This window comes from Pipistrellus kuhlii, unplaced genomic scaffold, assembly GCF_014108245.1.
Source record: "Pipistrellus kuhlii isolate mPipKuh1 unplaced genomic scaffold, mPipKuh1.p scaffold_m20_p_5, whole genome shotgun sequence".
In the NCBI taxonomy this organism is placed as follows: domain Eukaryota; kingdom Metazoa; phylum Chordata; class Mammalia; order Chiroptera; family Vespertilionidae; genus Pipistrellus; species Pipistrellus kuhlii.
In genome coordinates, this window is record NW_023425551.1 from 78,844,363 (window position 1) to 78,867,784 (window position 23,422).

Consider the following 23,422-nt stretch of genomic DNA (forward strand, 5'->3'; position numbering starts at 1 on the left):
CTCTGAAATCAATTCATATATATATATATATATATATATATATATATATATATATGAATGCTAACCAAAATTTAGGACAGTAGGTTGTACCGGATCGAGGCAAGGGATGGAGAAAGAGAGAATCGTAAAGGTGGATGGATGTCACTGTCAATGTCTGCTTCTTGAGCTGGTGGCAGGCTCACTACCCAACTACCCAACATAATACAATGATAGCGCAGGTCGTGCTTGGGTCAGGGGTGAGAATATATTAGGAACCAAGGATTATGATTAGTCCAATTCTGGGCACCGTATGACCTGTTACAATAAATAAAAATAGTCTGTCCTCTCCGCTTGACCCTAGTTCTGCTTATTTTTGCACTTCCTCCCACAGTGATGCTGGGGTCACCGTAACCTTGCTCTCTGCAATCGGGGTTATGAGCACAGGCTGGGCAGGAAGCGAACCGGGGGGTGAGGCCATATCTGCTACAACACTGTTCTCGATAGGCCCTTTGTGGTAAGGGTTTCCAAGAACCCGGGAGCAGTTGAAGGAGCTGAGCAACATTTACAAGAAATGTGTGTTTGCCCCACCCCTTCCCCCTCCCGCTGGCCCCCTCTCTCCTCCCTCTGCCGCCTCCAACCCTTCCGCCCTGCCCAGGCCCAAGGGAAGGGCAGCCCACAAGAGCCAGGTGAATATGGGCCCAGCACGGAACCACTCACCAGCTCTCTGGCGTTTGGGGAAGACCTGCCCGGACCTCCAGATCCTGGGCCCTTCACACATATTTAATTTATTAAGAGGCAGATTAGCAGAGTGATAAGGAACATGGATTGCCTGGGTCCAAGTTCTGACCTGGCCACTTCTTAGGTTTGTGACTTTTTGACATGAGAATTAACTGCTCTGTGCCTCAGTCTTCCCCATCTGTAAAATGGGGATAAATGATAGCATTTACCTCATGGAGATTGGTTGTAAGATTAAATTAATATGTGCAAAGCTGGTGTTAGCTGTTATGGCTCAGCGTTAAAAAAAAAGAAAAAAGAAAAGATGCAAATGAATCAGAGAGACCGTGGTCTAGTGCAGGTGTCAGGAGGCTTTTTCTATAAAGGGCCACATGGCAAATATTTTGGCTTTGCCAGTTATAAGGTCACAACTACTCAACTCTGCCCCTACAGCACGAAAGCAGCCACAAACAATTCACAACTGGATGTGCTTCATTTATGAATATTGACAGTTGAATTTTATATAATCTTTATGTGTTACAAAATAATATTCTGTCCTGGCCGGTGTTGCTCAAGTGGTTGGAGCGTCGGCCTTCACAAAGAAGGGCCACGGGTTCTATTCCCGGTCAAGCGCATGTGCCTGGGTTGCAGGTTCCATCCCCACCCTGGTTGGGGCACATGTAGGAGGCAACCAATCAATATCTCTCTCTCTCTCTCACACATCAATGTTTCTCTCTCCCTCGCCTTCCCTCCTTTCCTCTTTCTTTAAAAATCAATAATAATAATAATAATAATAATAATAATAAAGAACCGTAGAAGAGGGTAAAGAAGGGATAAATGGTGATGGAAAGAGACTTGACTCTAGGTTAGGGGTGTCGAACTCAATCAGAGAAGGGGCCAAAATCTAAAATCCAGCCTAAATCGCGGGCCGAATGGTTTACTGAACAGTCATAAACTGTCATTGTGATGGAAACGCAGCGGAGTGCAGTGATGACAGGGCGGTGCGGGCCACATTGCAAGGCCTGGCGGGACGGATTTGGCCCGCGGGCCTTGTGTTTGACACATGTGCTCTAGGTGGTGAACACTTAATACAATATACAGACGATATATTATAGAATTGTACACCTGAAACCTATGTAATTTTATTAACCAATGTCACCCCAATAAACTCAATAAAAAGAAAAAGAATAATGGAGGCACCTTCGTCTTCACCATCTGGCTTCTGAAACGAAGCCCTTGCCCAAACAGTGAAAAGGCCCCGTACAGATATCCCTCCCCAAACCCCACCTCCCTGTCTCCCCCCCTGAAATAATAACCACTGTCCTGACTTTGGGACTTAATTGCCCTGTGCTTCTTAGTACTTTTACTGCATATATGTCTGCGCCATAGGCAGGAGCTAGTATTTGTTTGCATAAGTGCTCACCTATTTAACTCAATCTTCCCGCTATTTAAAAAGAATCTTCCAGGCTAGGAGTAGCTCTGTTTAGAGATTAGCCTCAGAGGGCGTGCCTTGCCCAAGGCATGCAGGTGAGTGGTGTAGGCTTCACAGGCCGAGGGGATTCCCAAGGTGATGCTCCTAAAGACTGCCCCTCTTCATCCTCGTGGCCACAGTCACATCAGTTATCTGACTTCCGTTCCACACTAGACTTAAAAAAGGAGACCACATATGATCTGTCACCCTTCCTATACAACCCCTAGCATTTTGTACCCAATAGAAGCATGATATGTATTTCTTCAGGGACCCTTAGTAGTCTCAGTAGAGGATAGGGAACTGCCAGCAACTCAAGGGGAACAAGGGTGGGGCTGTGCTAGATTTCGTTACAAGTTTGGGGCAATTTTTAATTGTTCACGTGTCAACTTTACTGGAAAGGATGAGGCATGCAACCCTCACGCTCCAAGAGGTTGTGAGTTGGGGGGAGGAGGGGAAGGAAAAGGGGAACCTACAAAATCAGCTCCCAGAACCAAGAAATCCTTCCTTCCTCTCCTGCAGCCACAGGGGTTGAGCTGGGGTTTGGGACCTAATCCAAGCTGAAGGGCAGACAACGAGAGGTGCTGGGTACGACAGCGGGACGCTCCAGCATCTTGATAAGACAGCACCCTGGCCAGTGTCCAAAGGATGTGAGTATGCACCAAGGGGAGAGGACAAGATGCCCACAGGGGAGGATGTCAGAACTGCTGCCGGTGCTGGAGCAAGAAGCCCACCTTCACAGTGTGCAAACTGGGTGTGCTCTCAGCGGAGCAGGCCTGCCTCCACTACATGGTCTAATCTACCGTCCAGTTTAAACGAAACCCAAGAAATGAACAAGGGCCCTGGCCGGTGATTGGTTGGTTAGAGCATCACCCCGTAAGCCAAAAGGTGCACAGCAAAAGGTCACGGGATTTGATTCCTGATCAGGGCACATACCTGGGTTTCACATTGGTCCCAGGTCCGGGCATGTATGGGGGTAGGGGAGGGCAGCCAATTGATATTTCTCTATCTCACACTCTGTATAAAATCAATAAGCAGCTGAAACCGGTTTGGCTCAGTGGTAGAGCATCGGTCTGCGGACTGAAAGGTCCCGGGTTCAATTCCGGTCAAGGGCATGTGCCTTGGTTGTGGGCACATCTCCAGTAGGGGGTGTGCAAGAGGTAGCTGATCAATGACTCTCATTGATGTTTCTAACTCTCTATCCCTCTCTCTTCCTCTCTGTAAAAAATCAATAAAATATATATATATATATATATATATATATATATATATATATATATATTTTTTTTTTTTTTTTTAAATCAATAAGCATATCCTTGGGTAAGGATTTAAAAAAAATAAAGTGAATATATAAATAAGGGGCTTAAAGATTCCTGCAAACAACATACTACAAACCCCAATTATCTCAACAAGGGTTAATGGAAGAAAATTGAAGAACATCTCACCTATTGTTTATAAACCTGTTGTCAAGCACATTGGAGGGGAAAATCCTGCTTGTCATCCACATTGCTCATGACCAAACCCCACACTGCATATGAAGGAAACCTGAGTCAGTAATCTAAGAGTAATTTGTTTTTCCAGTAACTGTTAATACATAGCAAGGGTTCATGCTGTCTTACTACTGGAGGACAGTAGGGCTGTTTGACAGCTCAGCCCTGCTCACTAGAACCTTCTGCAGTGATGGAAATGCCCTCTATTTCCTGGGCCCCTAAGTCACAATCAGCTATTTCACGAAATATGACTAGTGCAGCTGCGAGATAGGCCCCCTTCCCCTCCTCCCTGTGCTGTATTCGAGAAACTAGAATTTGCATTAAGAACAGAGAGCGGGACTTTACACAGGGCCCCTCAAGCCAAATCGTGTCCACATAAGACTGCCTCCCCCACCTTGGCCATACATTGTTCCAGAAAAGCGATCATCCCCAGAACTCCTGTTGAAGGAACCTGATTTAGGCTGAAGTTCCCTTTTCTTTCCTACATGTTAGAGATTTTGACGCGCACCAAGTGGTTAATAAAGGCACATTAGCACGTCTGCACAGATGACACTTAGAAGCCACAAGTTAAGATAAAAGGTTTTTATTCAAAAAACGCCAGGTATAAAAAAAAAAAAAAAATAAGGTATCTTTTATTCCCCTGTACAGTATTTCACTCAGATAAAACCAGCAGGCTACGCGCTGCTTCAAACAGCCCCAGAGGATCCCGAAGGCACGCTGTCCAGCACTGGTTTCCAGGCATCTATCCTATGTACACAATCAGCAACTCCCCTCCCGTCCCCCACGGCACCACCCGCTAGGCAAGCAGGCGAGAGGGCCTGCAGCAGTCCCGCCTGAGCCCCACCACCCTAAGGACAGAGCAAGTGTCGTACCCCCCCCCCAAAACAGGTCCCCAAGTCAGAGGAGGAAAAGAAACTATGGCAGCAGCTGTGGAAGCTTGGAGCTGACGGGAACCAAATAAATAAATAAATAAATACATAACGTTGACCTCCAGGTTAGAATGCGCATCTTTCAAAAAAAAAAAAAAAAAAAGGAAACAATAGGTAAAATAACTTAAAGGCAAAAAAAATTTTTAAAATTAGATCAACTACAATCCTTTTGTACACTATCATGCCAGCTGTACACACATTTACAGTTTTTCTGTCGATTTGCATTGTTTGTGCATTTTGTGTGTTTGTGTGTGTGTGTGAGGTCTTGGCTTTGAAACAGTTACGTAAAAACCAAAAAGGAAGACCAGAAAAAGGGCAGGTGGCTCAGCGTTTGGCCCTGAAGCCTCTTCCATGGCACCTTTCATATGAAGGATGGGGGAGGAGGGGACGGGAGAGAAAAACAGGGAAACCAAACCCAGGCAGATTTTTGGAAGAAGCAGCAGGTAAAAGAGGCAAGTTCAAGTATTTCTCCCAGCACAGCCGGAGTCCCCACAGAAGGCACTCAGAAGAGTCAAGGAAGAGGTGACAGGGACTTAAAAAAACGGTGCTAGTCCTATCCCACCCCAACCCGTTTTCCCCTAACCTGACCATGGCATTCAGTGAAGGGAACAGTCCATGACAGGGTTCTGACCCCCACCCCCTCCCCCACCCCACCCCGGGAATTCTGCAGAGTCCAGCGATGCTGGCTGCACACCTATGAGAAAGAGAGAGCATCTACGAGGAATCGAGGCCTAGGACACCCAGAGGAATCTCTCCCCCTGTCCGGGCCTCCTCCGGGGCCTGGGGTCTGGAATGAGCTGTAAATGTTGTTCCTGTGCCAAGCACTGTGCTGCTTGGTGAGAAGTGTCCCTGGTACAAGCGTCCCCTCCCCGGAGCTTCTGCCCGGAGGGGCGGGCCTGCTGGAAAGCTGCTATTTGCTGGGCCCCGGCGACAGGCTGTGGAGATGGATCTCAGCCGTTTCCTGGGGCAGGAGCACATCTTGCATCCACGGGTGATTCTGGATTTCTTCAAAGGAAGGCCGATCTGATGGCTTCAGGGCCAAGCACCACCGAATGAGATGCTGACACTCTGCAGGAAACAAGAAAGGTTATGAATGACTCAGTTTGTTTTTGTGAGGAAGGGGGCCTTCCCAAGGACCCACAGGTCTGAGGCCTATCAGAGACCACAGGCTTTCTAGAACTCTATTCTGTAGTGAGAATATGTTAACATCTGGATCCAACTGTCTGCTTTCAGCTAAAAAAAACAGCGCCCCTCTTAAATCTGTGGTTTCAAATTTCAATAGCTAGAGCCTTTCCCACGCCACCCACTCATCAGAAGTATGAACGAGGGCGACTAGGGATTTTGATGAGACATCAGTGAGCAGGAGGTGATTCAGCTCACCTACCAACTTACAAATATGAACACCACCCACAGTGAGGTCACTGGGACCACAAGGTTCAGAGCCTGCCTTCACTTAAGGGAGAAGGCTCGCCAAGCACTCAGGCAAACCAGCCAGGCAGTGAGGGACCAGGACGCTTCTGTTGGTGCTTTAAACAACCTCTCGGGGAAACTAGATGTCTTTTCTTAGTCTCACACCTGCCCTTCCTCTGACCTCCCGAAGACTGCTCAACCGCAAGCCCTTGGCTTCCCGGGGGTCAGCAGGTCACTGCTGGCCTAGGACAGGAAGTCAGAGGCCGGCCACCTCCTGGAGAGGGAAGCTCCCCAGAATGCAAAGCCTGTGTTCTCGCTTCTCTTCAACAGGCGGCCCCCAGAACTTACCTGAAGAGACCCTCTGCCTGAAGAAAACTTGGCCCCTGATGATCTCCTCATCATGCTCGAACGGAATATCTCCGCAGACCATGTCGTACAGCAGGATCCCCAGGGACCACACGGCCGCCGACCTGCCGTGGTAGCGATGGTAGCGGATCCACTCCGGAGGGCTATACACTCGGGTCCCTTTGAGCCAAGGGAATAGGAAGGAAAACACGCTTTCAGCAAAAATAAGACACAAAGCAACTGAGTATGCTGAGCAACTCTTTAAAAACAAAAGGCACCCCGGTCTTTCCCTCAGGAGCTGGTGAACTCAATTTACCTCCCTAAGCTGAAAGGAGTTTATGGATAAGCAGCTTATGGCATCTCTCCAACCCAAAGCATTACCCCCCTCTCTACCAGCCCAGACCACAAACTGAAAGTCTTCACAAGCTGCTCCAAGAGACACAGGGGGCTGGCCGGAGACCCAGCGCCTGCCTGAGGCCTGCATGCGGCAGGACCACCCACAAGGGGGTAAAGGGGTGAATGTCTGCACAATCAGGGGAGGTACCCCACAGACAAACCTTCAACTGCATGAAGGTTGCCAGGAGCCAGGCTGAGATTCTCCTCTCAGATATGATGTAGGTGAGGGCACTTGCACAACATCCTCAGCCAGGGTGCCCTCTGAGCGCAGGGGCAGACACCCACACCCTTTCCTCCCCACACTGGAAAGGCAGACAGCTCTGCAGAGCTGGTTCCAGACCACGTGATTCCTGTTTACAAACTTTGGGTTGTAAAAAAAAAAAAAAAAAAAGTAGGGCCCATTCTCCCGGTGCTCACCAGGGGGCAGCAAAGACTCGAAAGAAAGAAAAAAAACAACAACATGGGAGGATCCGACCAGCCATTAACTGTTAAATACAAAAAAATGCAGCCCAGCCCAGCGTCCTCCAAGGGCAAATAAACACAAACCACAGCCCCAGTCACAAGTTTTGAAAGGCTGTCGTTGGTTAGGCTGAGCGGCCAGGTGACCCACCCCACTCGGCTTTGGCCGCTGGCTCTCCGTCCCACCTTTTCAGAAAAACCTGCTCCCAGCCCTTCCCTAGGATAGGTTTTCCTCCTCTTCGGAGACACCCAACTAATTTTCAAACTAGCAAGAGATCTTATTTCACAACACTCATTCCCGACTCCCTCGCTGAACAACACCGGGGAGGGGGAGGGGGGAAATCAGCAAAATGAATTATTTAGTGAAACTATTTCTGTTTCTATTCCTTATCTGCCCCTAGATCAAAGAGGAGGGGAAAACGCAGTCTAAAAACAACCTAACAGAAAGCTAAACGCGTATAAAAACAAAGCAAAAACTACAAAAACCGGCGTCAATTTTCATCTCTCCGCCTCTCTCCTCCCTCTTCCACCTCCCATCCTATTACTGGCGGGGAAACTGGGTCAGACTTCAGAAATCTGGGCTACGGCCGGTTGCCCACAACCTCTTATTCATCCGAAAAGCTTGGGAACCCACTGAGTTTTCTACTTTAAAATAAATAAAGAAAGAAAAGAAAATCGTGCCAGAAACATTACAGGTTCCGCTGGCTTGAAATCCCCGGCGGCTTTACTACGCCGGGAAGCGCTCCCCGCCCCGCCCCTGCCTGCTATCATGGAGCCGGGCTGCCCGTGACCTTTACAAAGGGCCAGAGAGGGAAGCTGGCCGAGGCCTGCGGGCCAGGCCGAGTCACCTGGGCAGCTCCCTCCCTCCCTCCCGGCGGCTCCCGCCCCGGCCTGGCTCACCGTCAAAGTCCGTGTAGACGGTGTCCTTGAGCAGCGCCCCCGACCCGAAGTCGATGAGCTTCAGCTCGCCGCGGTGCAGGTCGATGAGGATGTTCTCGTCCTTGATGTCGCGGTGGAGCACGCCGCAGCTGTGGCAGTGCCGCACGGCCTCCAGCACCTGCCAGAAGAAGCTGCGGGCCAGCTCCTCCTGCAGGGCGCCCCGCTCCGTGATGAAGTCAAAGAGGTCCTGCACCGGCTCGGGCCTCTCCAGGATCAGCACGAAACTGTCGGGCCTCTCGAACCAGTCCAGGAGCCGGATGACGCCCGGGAAGCCCGAGCTCACCTTCTTCAGCAGCACCACCTCCATGGGCACCCGGGTTCCATTGGGCTGCGGGCGGGCACCGGGAGGCTGCGTTAGCGCGCCGGGCGGAGGGCGCCCCTCGCCCCACCCCACCCGTCCCGGGGGTCTCGCTCCCTCCGGGCACTCACCAGCTCTCCCCAGTCGGAAATCCGGTCCTTCTCCACGTGCTTGATGGCCACCTGGAAATCACCCCGGGAGAGCCGGCGTTAGATCCCCCCGCCGGGGCCCACACACAGCCCCGCGCCCCCCATCCCCCCGGCGTGGCGCCCACTCACCGGCAAGTTGTCGGCGACACGGACGCCGGAGTAGACGGAGCCGAAGCCGCCGCTGCCCAGGAGCGGGCCCACCTGGTACTGCGACTCCAGGGGCTCCTTCTCCTTGCCTAGCAGAGGGGGAGCAGGGGGCTCAGTGCCGGCCCGCGGGCCCCCAGATGCCCCACCCGGAGGGTCCAGCCCCCTCCTCCCCATCCCCATCCCGGGCGCGGGGGGCGCTTACCGGGCGCCAGCTTGGTGGCGTGCAGGTCGTTGCAGGGCGCGGCGCGCAGGTGGGCGAGCGAGTTGATTTTGGAGAGGAGCATCCCACCCTCCGGGGTGTCGGCGCGGGCGCCGCCTGGAGCCGCTGCCGCCGCAGGAGCCGGGGGCCGGGCTGCGCCTGTGGCCGGGCTACGGCTGCGGCTGGCGATGCGGCGAGGCTGCGGCTGGCGCGGAAGGCCGAGGGCGAGTCGGAGGACAACCGGGGGCTCCGCCGGGGCTGTCGGCCGGTGGACCCCCTGGCGGGGTCAGGCAGCGCCGAGGGCGACGGGGCAGGCGGCTCGTGGGAGTCCGTGTGGCAGGGCCGCGGCACCGGGGGCTGGTCGCTGCTGCTGCTGCTGCTGCTGCTGCTGCTCGTCCCGCCGCCGCCGCTGCCGCCAAGTCCTCTCGGGCCTTCGCCGCCGCGGCCGCAGTAGCAGACGCCGGGCTCGCAACGCCGCCAGGAGTAAAGGGGCGGAGCGCGCCTGCGGGGGGCGCGGGCGGGCGGGCGGGCGGGGAAGGGGCGGGGCCTCTCCCGGGGGCCTAGGCGGGGAGCCGGCTGCCGCGCCGGCCGAGAAAGGAGAGGGGGTAGGGCGGCCGCCGGCCAGGGCGACTCCCTTGGTCCCCGCCCCGCGCGCTGAAGCGCCGCGCCCAGGCCCCGCCCACGCCGGCGCCTCCCCAGCCAACCAGCGGCCGGCTTATCTGCATAACACGCCCCTCCCCCGCCCCGCCCCGCTCTCGCGGTCAGAATGGTCTCTACGCCGCCACGACGTGGCGGGAAGGAAAAGGCGCCAAAATGGAGGGGGAGGGGCGCGGGGGGTGCGGGAGGCGGGCGCTGGGCGTAGAGCCGCCGGGAGGAAGGATGGGGAGGGGCGTATCGATTCAAACCCAAACAATAACAAAGCCTTCAAAGGCCGCGCGAGGCCGGCTCTGCGGCTCTTCCTCTGAGGTTTTTGGGTCAAGGGCTGGAGCTGGAGCAAAACAAGCTGCGCCGGGCCGCCGGGCGCTGGTGCGTCGGGCGAGCAGGCCCGGCGGGCGGCCGGGGAAGGCCGCGGCCGCGGCCGGCGTGAGGCGCGACGTGTGTGGGGAGGCCGACGAGGGTGGTCTCTCCGTGTGACTCAGACCCGAGACCGCCTAGGCGGCCGGGCGGGGTGACGACACGCTGCGGGCTCGGGCCGGGTCCGCGCGGGGCGGGCGGGGGGGCGGGCGCGGGGGGAGCACCGGAGAGCTGTGAGTCACGGCGTGTCCGCGGAGGCCGTGGCGGGGGCCGGGCCCGGAATAAACGGGAGCACTCCGCGTGCGTCCAGATGGCAACTGTCAGCCGTGCGAAACGTCACCCTCCCCCAAACACACACGCACACGATTCTCACGACTTTTATTAAAAGAGCAGGAAGGCGTCCTCCTCCGCCGCGGTGTGTGAGCCCCGCGGAGGCGATCACGACGCCAGGGGCCACGCGGTGCCGCCGCCCCCGGCCCGCGGAGGGCGGGAGGGAAAGGCCTCGTCTGCGGCGCGCGTGGGAGCTGCGCCCCGTCTCCTCCCCCATCTCCTCCCTCCATCTCCTCCCCCATCTCCTCCGTTTCCACGTCGCAGTCCCCTCTCCTCAGCCCGAGGTTACAGGCGGGCACACCTGCCATTGCGGGCTGCCCAGGCGAGTCTCCAAGGAAAGCCCCTCTCTCCCAGGAAATAACACGGAAAGCTGACCAGCTCGACTTGCCTCCTTTGTTCTTTTAGACTTCACGCAGAGTTGACAGTGACATTGAAATGAGTACATTGAAACTCTATGGAATGCATATATTGAATTGTCAATGGCCTAAGGAAAAGCTAACTCCTATTTTTTTTTTCAAGATTCGGCCACTTAAAAGGGAAAAAAGGGGGTATTTCAGGATGTATACACCTGCAAGTCATTAATGAATTTAAATTCCATTAAAAGTTTTCTACAGCACTCATTTTATAAAGATGCCCGGATACTTTACAACGTTTTTGAATTTGTTGTATAAAACAGTATATATTTTCCTTTGTGTACTGTGGCTTAACTCATTCATTTAAAAAAAATTTTTTTTATTGATTTCAGAAAGGAAGGGAGAGGGAGAGAGAGACAGGAACATCAATGATAAAATAAAATTGATTGGCTGCTTCCTACACACTCCCACTGGGGATGGAGCCCGCCACCTGGCACGTGACCTGACCAGGAATCAAACCTTGACCTTCTGGCTCATAGGTCAAAGCTCAACCACTGAGCCGCACTGGTGGGGCTAACTTATACATTCTTTAAAGTTTTTATTTATGGATTGGCTTATAGAGAGAGGGAGAAACATCGACTACTTGTACCACATATGCATTCATTGGTTGATTTTTTTATTTTTAATATATATTTTGATTGGTTTCAGAGAGGAAGGGAGAGAAACATCAATGATGAGAGCATTATTGATCAGTTGCCTCCTGCATGCCCTTCCCCACATTGGGGATCAAGCCTGCAACCCAGGCATGTGCCCTTGACCGGAATCGAACCCGGGACAAGGTTTCCTTAAACTAGTGGTCACCAACCTTTTGGACCTCACAGACCACCAGTTGGAGACCACTGCAAATTTAGCCCATTGGCCAATGAGCCAAACCAGTTAGGGCTGATTTTTTTTTTTTTTTAATGTTTTGATTGATTTTTTAGAGAGCGAGGAAAGGAGAGAGAGATCGAAACATTTATGAGAGAGAAACATCATTGATTGGCTGCTCTGCACTCCTGCTACTGGGGATCAAGCCTTCAACTGGGCATATGCCCTGACTGGAAATTGAACCAGCAACCTCGTGGTTCGTGGGTGGATGCTAAACCACTGAGCCACAGGAGCCAGCCCATTGGTTGATTCTGATATGTGCCCTGACAAGGGATCAAGCCTGAACTTTGGCATTATTGGGAAAGAAGATGCTCCAACCAACTGAGCTACCTGGGCAGGGATAGCTCATTCCTTTTTGATGACTAGGAGAAAACCCAAGGGAACAAGAGTCATTCCCTGTTTACATTTAGAAAAATGACACATAAGTAGGGTGACACCGAAGGAGGAAGACATGAAATGACCCAAATTCAACTCCTGAGGATTTAAAGACTTCCTCCTGTCAGGGTCTAAAACTGCCCATGGCACTAAGATATCAAGTGTAAATATACTTAACTCCCCACTCGCCACATCCTCCCTTTCCCTCCCTTTCTTTTCTCAAGCCCTACTACGATCTCACTCGCTCACACTCACCTAGCACTTCCTGCCTTTACAGAAGCAGCCAACCTGTTCTCAGACTGTCCTCTCCTCTTCACTTCTATTAAAGCCTTTATAGCCATCAAGAAACAATTGCAAATAAACTCCAAGCATTCACCCACAGTCCACTCTGTCACAATAATCTATTTGGGTTGTTGTTGTTTTTAATGTCTGTGTTGATTAAATTTTCAGTTATTTGTATCTTGTCTCCCTATTCCTTGAAAGTATACTTTATCTAACATTTGATGATGAAGGGGAAGACCAAAATGGGTCGTCTCCCAAAAAAATGTCATGATTAAAGTTTATTTATACCAAATTTAAATTAAGTGGCTTAAGCAAAATAAAGGTGAGTAGTAAGGGCTTTAAACTAAGTTAGCCTGCTTATAAACCTGTGATCTGGCACCTAAACTAGTCATGTGATATTAGTCATGTTACTTAACCTTCCTAAAGCTTCAGACTCTGAATGGAGATGATAATAATAGCACCTACCTCATAGGGCTGTGGTTAGAAGCAGATAAAATTCTGCATGTAAAGCAGACTTATGAGCACAGCTTAGCACAGAGTAAACTTACAAATATTAGCTGTATGGCAATAATGCTGATGGTGATTATGGCAATGATGATGAAAAGGAGGAATTTTAGAATGGTCTTGCTCCTTGGAGATTCCAAAGGTTTCAGGATAGTTTGATTTAATCATTTTGGGAGAGAATATGATTCAAAATAGTTGTATACATTAAATCAAGTTTAACCTTTTTTTTTCACTTTCTCTAGATTTTTGTAGGCTTAAATATTTAATTAGATCTAAAGTGATTAACATTTAATATGTTTGCTTTATATAGTGGGTACTTCAAAGCTGGAAGTTACAAAACATGGACCACACTTGGCAAGAGCTTTTATTTACTTAAAACTGCTTTTAAATGTAATTATTAAACATTCAAGTGTGTTTCATGTTAAAACTTACTTTTCTCAAGTGTAGGGAACTTGATGTTTTGATTCATCAACATGTAGTTTAAATAATAAAAAGCAAGCACTACTTGTGCTTGTCTCAAAGAATCTAACAAGGAATCAGAAAAAGCATGCTAATTATTAAAGGACAAGAGCTTTTAGGAAGATAAATGCCATAATAATGCTAACAATTCTCTGGAAAAGGGAACATGTTAATGTGAACAACACCCAAATGAATCCTTCTACCTGCTATGGATTTTATCAAGCCATTGTCAAAGGAATGCCTTGAGCAATTTCTGTAATTACAGTTTAGAAGAATTGAGTTTGAAAGGGTGCATGTATACTATTTTTTAAAGTACCTCTGAGTCTAGTTGATTTTTTTTTTTTTTTAATCCTCACCTGAGGACATTTTCCCATTGATTTTTAGGTAGAGTGGAAGAGAGGGAGAAAGACAAAGAGAAACATCGATTGGTTGCCTCCTGCATAAGATTCGACCAGGGCCAGGGCAGGGAAGGAGTCTGCAACCATGGTACGTGCTCTTGAGCCAAACCGGCTAGGGCAAGTTGATGCATTTTTATAAATAGGGGTCTGTACTTTTAAGTCCTCAATTGTCCTGGAACTGCAGCAAAGCCAATTTAACTATAGGCTAAAAGAGCTAAGTTTCTAGGGCAACTCATCAACTTTATAACAAAACCACGTTGAAAGTTACCTTATTTGAGGATCTGCTGCATAACTTTCTCTATAAGCTATCTGTAATGAGGAGAAAATCATTTGGATCTGTATCTCTTATTTCTCCTTGAAAATACAATTACTGCATTTTTCAAGTTTGAAGTTTAATTTTGAAAAATTTACTGTTTTTTATTTTACTCTCTCTTTGGTGAAATCAAAAGGGGAAATTTTGGACAATCCAACTGCAATACACTTCTATACCTTAAAATATTGCCTCAAGGTTTTAAGATTATTTAGGAGAGTTTAAATTTCACATATATTTCATTGAAAATCCACTTCAAACAGTAATACATGAAACAGTCCAACTCTAAAAAGACTAAAGCCTCCTTTTTAAATTGTAATAATTCTGCACTGACAAACAGCTAGGAAGTCCAGAGCATCAGCTTTAGAAAGGCCAGGGATTCCATATAGTCCAGCCAGAACTGACTTGTCCTTGATAGCATGTGACATTTGTTTCAAGCTTATAATCTCTTTTAGCCAACTTTCAGTTTCCTCAGCAAGGTTGGAGAAGAAAGCATATTTGTTATCCAGTAAAGTATAATCCAATTTATTACCAATTCGTTTAAAAATAATAATTTTATACATTCAGTACTATTTGAATTAAAATAATATTTATTGAAGGCACTGTACACAAAGATTTTATAGTTCCTGAGTATTAGTGGATAGATAAGAAACAAAAAGTAGCTTAACATGCAAAAAGGCTATAGGAAGTCTGGGGACTTAGTAGAAGATTGGTAGACTAGGAAAATCTATGCCACAGATAAAAACAAACAAAAAAATAAAATAAATCAGGCAGGTAAACAAAAGCCCTGAGAGAGAGAATAGAAAGGATGTCATATGTCCGGGCATTGGGAAGGGGGTTGTCTACCATCTTAAAATGTAAAATACAATTGCTAATGTATATTTGAAAGGCCACAGAATGCATCTAGGTAAAAAACGGGGGGGGGGGGGGGGGGGATTGATCAAAAAGATTTTGTGGAACATCTTTCTAGACACTAAAAGATGCTAATGAAAACATTTGTTTATTGTGTATCTCAGTTGTCATTTAATAGCACACACCCTTTCTGTTCTGCATTTGTTCAGTCTCTACAACTAAATTATAAATGTAGTGAGGGCAGAAACCATCCTGTCATTAAACATAAAGGCTAAGTGCTAAAAACGGATTGGGCAAAAGAGACACTGATAGTAGTCAACACTGAGCATCAAAACTGTGCGAGGCATTTTTCTAAGCACTTTTATGGATCCTCATCTAAATCCTATGACGTGGGCAGTTTTACTATCTCTGCTGGCTTACAGGTAAATAAACAAGTAATTTGCCTAAGGCTGCATGGCAAGATGACCGAGCTACCTCCTACCCACCATGCCATTCTGCTTTTCCAAGGAACACAGGAGGAGTTTAAGGGGTTTAACAAGGTACTCTATGATCAGATTCTAACTGAGGGTGTCATTCACAGGAACGGGGTTCAGAGGAGCCTGAAGAGGTCGTGAAAGGCTCCAGGGAGGAAGTAGAACTTAACATGGATCTTAAAGGATAAATAGGAGATGAGTAAGTACAAGGAGAGAGGGAGTGGGATAAGTTACGTCGGGAATACAGGCAAAGGATGCTTTGTATTATGTTCTTTGTATTCCCCAATACATGAGAAATGAATGAATAAAAGTTTCTTTAGCTACACCAAGACATGGAAACAACCTAAATGTCCTTTGATGAATGCATGGATAAAGAATTGTGGTATGAATAAAAAATTGGAATATTATACAGCCATAAAACAGAAGGAACTCATCATTTGCAGCAACATGGATGGACCTTGAGAGCATTATGCTCTTTTTAATCAGAGAAAGGCAAATACTATATGATCTCACTTATATGTGGAATCTGAAAAAACCACAAAACAAACATGGGAAAAGAGATCCGAATTGTGATGTACTTTGGTTGCAGGCACATTCGCTGTGGGGGGTTTGCAGGATGCAGCTGGTGATATTTCTCTCTCATTGATGTTTCTGGCTCTCTATCCCTCTTCCTTTCCTCTCTGTAAGAAATCAATAAAATATTTTTTTTAAAGGAAAAGATGATGGATTTTATTTCAGTCTTCATTGAAGAAGAAACTAGGCAGACTCTCTAAGACATTGCTAAAGCTTGTGGTTTGGAAATACAGTAGTAGCTTAACACATAAAGTGTTCAAGATCCAAATGACAACCCTAGCCAAATGGCTCAGCTGATTGAATGTCATCTCGTGTACCCAAAGGTCACAAGATGGATCTCCTTTCATGGCACATATCCAGCTTGCGGGTTTGATCCTTAGTTGGGGTGCGTATGGGAGGCAACTGATTGATGTTTCCCTCTCACATTGATGTTTCCCTCTCTCTCCCTCTCTCTAAAATTAATTTAAAAATATTATATATATATATATATATATATATATATATATATGTATGTGTGTGTGTGTATATATATATATATATTATATTTAAGATCTAAGTGGCAAGGACATGCATTAACATGACTGGATGAAATCCACTCAGTAATTTGGAAAATGTTATATTTTCAACATATACTTCCTCTTTCCAACTGTGTTTTAGTTCTCTTTTTAGGTTGGGTGCTGCCACTGCTAAAACAAACATTGACAGCTCACCACGGCAGAACTAAAACAACCATACGCAAATACGGAACCATTTTTTATGGCCTTTCGTGTATAACTTTGTCCGAGATTCTTAGAATTTCTACATACAATCTTGCTCATTCTGGAAAGCTAGAGAGCTGGGTTACCCTCTTTGTAGAAAGTGTGACTTTTCCTCGGGAAGGTTAAGCTTGCTCCTGTGCTCAGTGATGCCACTTCATTAAGGAGATACACACTCACTAGATGAGAGTCAAATGCATCATTGCCAGTCATCAGAGTTAGCTCTTATGAATGAAAGTTATATTGGCAAATAGCCAGTCCTCTTGTTCAGGGCTGTAAAGACAACATATCGATAGATTACATATTTGAGCCCAAATTACATGCATATCCCCAAGTTCAGTCTATACTTTCACACCAGCTCAAGGCCGGTTGGACTTCTTGCAGCTTTCCCTGATAACTCCAGACGATAGTTTTTAAACTCACAGCAACTACAGTATATGTACTAGCAATCTGACACAATACTATTCTTTTGTTATTGAAGTGTTCACTGCCATCATGGCATCAACTTTAAGAGCAGCAAACATTAACTGAGTGTTTGCCATGAGTGAGACCCTAAGCTCTTCAAGTGCAGAGACTCTATAGTAAAACTTGAAAGACTATATAGCTTCTTCCTTTGGGAAGTACTAAACAGATAAATTATTTTAATGTATTTTATTGATTTCAGAGAGGGAAGGAGAGGGAGAGATAGAAACATCAATGATGAGAGAGAATCATTGATCGGCTGCCTTTTGCACCCCCCACACTGGGGATTGAGCCTGCAGCCCAGGCATGTGCCCTGACCGAGAATTGGACCACAACCTCCTGGTTTATAGGTCGATGCTCAACCCCTGACACATGCTGGTCAGGCAAAGAGATAATTAAAACAAACAAACAAACAAACAAACAAACAAAACACTGAATTTAATTTAACCCAAGAAAGAAGACATCAAACATCCTGTGACTATCCTCTGCATTAATCTTTGCCACTGCCATTATGATGAAAAAAACAGGCGGCTGTTTGCTCTACTAAAAATACAGACTTCAGAGCAAAATTTTGCCTTCCTCAGAAAAGTACTTTTAGCCGGAACTGGTTTGGTTCAGTGGATAGAGCGTCAGTCTGCGGACTGAAGGGTCCCATGTTCGATTCCGGTCAAAGGCATGTACATTGGTTGCGGGCACATTCCTGGTAGGGGGTGTGCAGGAGGCAGCTGGTCGATGTTTCTCTCTCATTGATGTTTCGAGCTTTCTATCTCTCTCCCTTCCTCTCTGTAAAAAATCAATGAAATATGTTTAAAAAAAGAAAAAGAAAAGTACTTTTATAAATTAAGATTGTCAGGTTCCTAAGCCAAAGGCTAAGAGAAGTAGGTACAGTCTACTTTATAGAAGTGTCTGTGCTCACTTTGGCAGCCCATATACTAAAATTGGAGCAATACAGAGAAGATTAGCATAGCCCCTGCACAAAACTGACACATAAATTTGTAACGTATTCCATATTTAAAATATATGTACATATAGCTGATATTATTTGAATATTTACTATTTACGAAGCATATAATATGGCAACACATATTGTATATGGTAGATATTCATGTAGCACATACATTTTGTCTTTAATCCTCTTAATTATTATTCTATCCAGGAAGGTAGGTCCACAGGTGAGAGAGGCAGAAGCCTTAATTCATGAAACAGACCCTGATTAAGAGCCAGACAATGTATGGGGTAGTTCTTTGTGTGTTAGAGGTCACACTTAGAGCACAGAGGGCCATGAGCCAGATTAAATAAAATCAGGAAGCAAGGTAATGAATGGGAAGACAATAGAGTTTGTGGATAATTTCCTTCAGTATTGTGCCCAAGAGAAATGAATGGGGATTGGAACAATATTAAAAGTTAATAGTGTGATTTGGCCAGGTAGGTCAGTTGGTTAAAGTGTCATCCCGATATGCCAAGGTTTCGGGTTCGATCCCTGGTCAGGGCACCTAACGAGAAGCAACCAATGAATGCATAAATAAGTGGAACAAGTTGATGTTTCTCTCTGTGTTTTCCCCTCTTGCTCTCTAAAATTAATAAAATAAAAAAGTTAATGACGTGAGTGAGAGGTGAACAAAGAGGAAGGCTGCTGAAAATGAGAGCTGGCAGCTGCACAGGTGGGGAAAGGATTCGCCTTAGGGTGAGAGAGGAGGCTGTAGCGCTGAGCCAAGAATCACTTGTGCCTTACATTCCCTTGACTAATTCAGTCAATTAATCAATAAACATTTGCTGAACAGCACTATGTTTACGGTTCTGTGTTAGGAACTCCGGAGTCAAAAGACATGGTTCTAGTTTCTGCTTAAGGATCTTTTATCCTGATAAGACCACAAAGAGTGAGCTGAAAGGAAACTTAAAGATCTTTTCATCTAATCTCTAGTTTTACAGATGACCAAAAACAAATCTCAGGGCAGGAAGAGATTTGACAAGTTCCCATAGCATTTTCAGATTAAGGATAGAGCCCAGAATTTATTGCACCCCAGGCTCTTTATCTTTTCTTATATAGATAATAGTGGCCCAGTGCATGAATTTTGTACACAGGGCAGGGGAGAGGGGGCTGTCCTTCAGCCCAGCCTATACCCTTTCCAATCTGGGACCCCCCTGGGGGATGTCTGACTGCTGGTTAAGGCCCCATGGGATCAGGTCTAAACTGGCAGTCGGACATCCCTCTCGAAATCCGAGACCACTGGCTCCTAACCACTCACCTACCTGCCTGCCTGATCACCCCTAACTGCCCCCCCTGTTGGCCTGCTTGGCCCCAACTGCCCTCCCCTCCTTGCCTGATCGCTCCTACCCTCCTCTGCCTTGGCCCTGCCACCATGGCTTTGTCCAGAAGGACATCCAGAAGGTCTCCCAGTCTAATTAGCATATTACCCTTTTATTAGTATAAATAGAGGCTTGGTGCACTGGTGGGGACTTGCTGGTCTGACCTTAAGTGGGTCCCGGATCAAGATGGGGGTCCCCTGGGGGGCGGAGCCAGCCTGGGCCAGGGACCTGGGGAGATTGCAGGTCCCCCATCGGGGTGGAGGTCTCCACTGGGGGTGGTGCCAACTTGGGCAAGGGACTTGGGTGGTATGCAGGCCGGCCACGCCCCCATCGAGGTAAGGGTCCCCATTGAGGGGCATGGCTGGCCTGGTCCAGGGGCTGAGGGCTGTTTGCAGGTTGGCCACGCCCCCATGGGGTGAGGGTCCCTGCGGAAGAGGGGGAGAGAAGGGCCCGTGACTGGCCTGGGCGAGGGGCTGAGGGCCATTTGGGGGTGGTTTGCAGGCCGACCAAGCCCCTGGCTTTGTCCAGAAGGATGTCTGGAAGGTCTTCAGAAGGTCTCCCTGTCTAATTATTGTAGCATATTACTCTTTTATTAGTATAGATAATTAGTAATAAAGGGAGTATTTGCCAAGTAGCAAGTTAATGGTACAGGCAATGCATTGTTTCCCACCATTTACAAAGTCAAGGTCTGAATGCTAAAAATTTTCTGGGGAATTTCAGGTACCAAGGGACTTTCCCGATTGTCTCTTAAACATGAAAAACAGAAAATGGCCCCTCCTCTGTGCTCTCGGAACATCTGTCACCTCAATCATACATGTCACATGTGATCTTGGTAGGTGCAGCTCAATAGTTCTGAAAGTGTGTGGTCTCCAGACGGGCAGCACCTGGAAACTTATTAAAATGCAAATTCTTAGGCCCACTCCAGATCCCCTGAGTCGGAAACTCCGGGGATGGGGCCCAGTGCTGTGTGTTTTAACAAGCCCTTCAGGTGACACAGATGTGCTTCTGAGCTTGTGAGCCTCTGGTCTCTCTAAATGGCCCTCCAGCGGCTCTCTAAGGGGCACACCTCGCCTTTCTCCTTCCCCCAGGCACGTTTTCCTTGCCTCTCTCTTTCCTCTAAGCTCCAAGGGCCTTTGTTCTTTAAAAAAAAAAAGAAAAAAAAATTAAATTGATTTCAGAGAGGAAAGGAGAGATAAAAACATCAAAGATGAAAGAGAATCACTGATCGGCTGCCTCCTGCACGCCCCTCACTGGGGATCAAGCCCACAAGCCAGACATGTGTCCTTGACCCGAATCAAATGCTCCATCCACTGAGGCAAACCAGCAGGGAACTTGTTTCCTGAGGCCATTTCTTCTACAACTCACTTTTTCTACCTCTGTGACTTTAAAAAAACACTTTCTCTTATAGTTTGAAAAATGTAAAAAGTAAATGGCCTCCGGAGTGTGAGCTCTTGAAGACAGGGCCCGTGGCTGCCAGTTTTCCTTTAGCTCAGCACAGGCCGGGAACAGCAGATGCTTATCGATATTTCTGAAACCATGGGAGAGGGAAGCATCCCATCGTCCACTCTCTTCAGGTAATGTCAGCTCCGTGAGGTTCGCTTCACGTTAGGCTGAGTAAGTCTCCCTACCCCACATGTGTTTCAGTCCTAACCCCCCACATACCTCAGAACGTGTACCTGGAAATAGTACACATTTGTTATTTTATGTAAAGTAAGGTGAGGTATTATGGGTGGGCCCTGTTCCAATCTGACCAGTCCTTATAAGGAAAGGAGATAAGGCCCTAGCCGGTTTGGCTCAGTGGATAAAGTGTCGGCCTGCAGACTGAAGGGTCCCAGGTTCAATTCCTGTCAAGGGCATATACCTTGGTTGCGGGCACATCCCCAATAGGAGGTGTGCAGGAGGCAGCTGATTGATGATTCTCATTGATGTTTCTTTTTTAAAAATACATATATTTATTGACTTCAGAGAGGAAGGGAGAGGGAGAGAGAGAGATAGAAACATCAATGATAAGAGAGAATCATTGATTGGCTGCCTCCTGCATGCCCCCACATGGGGATTGAGCCCACAACCCGGGCATGTGCCCTTGGCCGGAACTGAACCTGGGACCTTTCAGTCCATAGATTGACGCTCTATCCACTGAGCCAAACCAGCTAGGACCCATTGATATTTCTAACTCTCTATCCCTCTCCCTACATCTCTTAAAAAAAAAAAAAAAAATCAATAACACATATGTAAAAGAAAGAAAGAAAGGAAGGAAGGAAGGAAGGAAGGAAGGAAGGAAGGAAGGAAGGAAGGAAGGAAGGAAGGAAGAAAGAAAGAAAGAAAGCAAAGAAAAAAAAAAGAAAAGGAGAAAAGACATAGGCCCAGAAGAAAGACCAAGCAAAGACAGAAAAGGTGGCCATCTACTAGTACAAGCCAAGAGGAGCGGCTTCTGAAGAAACCAACTCTGTCAACACCTTGATCCCAAACCTCCAATCCCCAGAACTGTGAGGAAATGAATTCCATTGCATAAGCCACCAGACTGTGGTACTTTGTTCTGACAGACCTAGTGAGCTAATTTGCTTTGTTGGACATTTTACAGAAATATTGGCTCTGAAACCAAGGAGCTCCCATCCAAGCTTTGACAAGAGAATGCTATTTTTAGACGACTCTACAAGCATCTATAGATGTTAACCATTAAAATGTTTATAAGAAATTTCTCTTTCATGTTCAATATGAACACAGAGTTTGGAGTCAGACAGAGTTGGTTTTGAATCCTGACTCAGGCACTTAGAAGTTATGCAATCTTAACCTCTAAAGACTCAGTTTCCTTGTTTGTAATTTGGGGCTAATAATAGCTCCCTCTGAGACATAACTCAATAATTGGCAAGTATATCAGAGGCACTCAGTATCTGGTGCCTTAAAATGATAATTAACCAAATTATTCAGATTGGCCTTCTCTGAAATTGCTGCAAAATTTTACTAAATTTTGTATCGGTTCAACAAATATAGTACTATAATGACTTTTCAAAGGCTTTATAAAAGTACATAGTTTTTAGGAGAAAGGAATTGAAGAGTCAAAGGGGAAAAAGAATCCGAAAGTCAGGAATGTAGACTGACTCTGCAAGATGCAACACCCAAGAACAGTTAAGTGATCTCAGATTGGTGAGCAGTTAGCATGTATGGAGGCAGGGATTATTGATTTTGCCTGTGTCCCCAGAGCTTACTATAGCATCTGACACTTCTCTAAGTCCAACATCTTTTGACTGAATGAAAGAATGAATGGCAAGCCCAGCTGGCGAGGCTCAGTGGATGAGCATGGACCTGTGAACCAGGTCACAGTTTGATTCCTGGTCAGGGCAAATGCCTGGGTTTCCGGCTCGATCCCTAGTGGTGTGTGTGTGTGTGTGTGTGTGTGTGTGTGTGTGCAGGAGGCAGCAAATCAATGATTCTCTTTCATTACTAATGTTTCTATCTTCCTCTCCCTTCCTCTCTGAAATCAATAATAATAATAATAATAATAATAATAATAATAATAATAATAGAATGAATGAATGGCCTTCTGCAAGGATGATTATACAAATTACACAAAGACTGGATTGGATTTCAACCCAAGTATAGCATTTTGGCATCATGCAATGAAAACTTTAAATTTATCCTGGAAATTTCACTTTGTTAAGTGTTATTTTAAAAATATCTTCAATTATAGTAGCATTCAAAATAGAGAAATCCTGGAATAGTGTTCAGCGCTTCTCCAACCCACTAGTACATCCCCCTCTCCTGCCTGTGACTGGGCTCTCCCTGCTGCCCCATCCACACAGCCCCAACCAGAGTGGCCCAGTGGGGGGCCCTCTGGAATCAGCTCCTCTCCTAGAAACTTATTTGTGTCTGCTTATGTTTGGCACTCTTCTCAGTCAACTCATCTGATCATTTAAACCGATGCTAACAAATGCTAATGGCTGAATGTGAGTCCACTCCTGGATAACAATGGCATTTCAGCAGCATCTTACTGCGAAGAATAATAATTTCAGGCATGTGCGCTGGACATTGGAAGAAGATATTTTAAGCAGGGGGATTTCCTCAAACCCCTCAAATTACACCATGTAGACAGCTGCCTACCCCACATGATCAGACCAGCTCCTTGGCA

At 47.1% G+C, this 23,422-nt stretch overlaps 1 protein-coding gene and 1 non-coding gene across 2 annotated transcripts; one reads left to right on the top strand and one right to left on the bottom strand.

The window, feature by feature from the left end:
- Nucleotides 1-4,218: 4,218 nt before the first annotated feature.
- Nucleotides 4,219-9,391, bottom strand: PIM1 (Pim-1 proto-oncogene, serine/threonine kinase). The gene is made up of 6 exons (XM_036413586.2): nucleotides 8,926-9,391; nucleotides 8,706-8,812; nucleotides 8,559-8,609; nucleotides 8,091-8,457; nucleotides 6,339-6,515; nucleotides 4,219-5,648 (listed from the first exon to the last, which is right to left on the bottom strand). The coding sequence occupies exons 1-6, from the start codon at nucleotides 9,005-9,007 to the stop codon at nucleotides 5,491-5,493; spliced, it is 942 nt and encodes a 313-aa protein (XP_036269479.1). The 5' UTR covers nucleotides 9,008-9,391; the 3' UTR covers nucleotides 4,219-5,490.
- Nucleotides 9,392-17,897: 8,506 nt separating this feature from the next.
- On the top strand, nucleotides 17,898-18,004 carry LOC118706283. The gene has a single exon (XR_004983988.1). It is a non-coding gene; the product is annotated as a U6 spliceosomal RNA (small nuclear RNA).
- Nucleotides 18,005-23,422: the final 5,418 nt, after the last annotated feature.

Excerpts from the sequence above, each read along its gene's own strand:
- PIM1 (XM_036413586.2), bottom strand. The coding sequence starts at position 9,007 with ATGCTCCTCTCCAAAATCAACTCGCTCGCCCACCTGCGCGCCGCGCCC. Across the intron at positions 8,813-8,925 it reads CGCCACCAAGCTGGCGCCCG|GCAAGGAGAAGGAGCCCCTG; the intron begins GTAAGCGCCCCC and ends CCCCTCTGCTAG. Across the intron at positions 8,610-8,705 it reads GTGTCGCCGACAACTTGCCG|GTGGCCATCAAGCACGTGGA; the intron begins GTGAGTGGGCGC and ends GGTGATTTCCAG.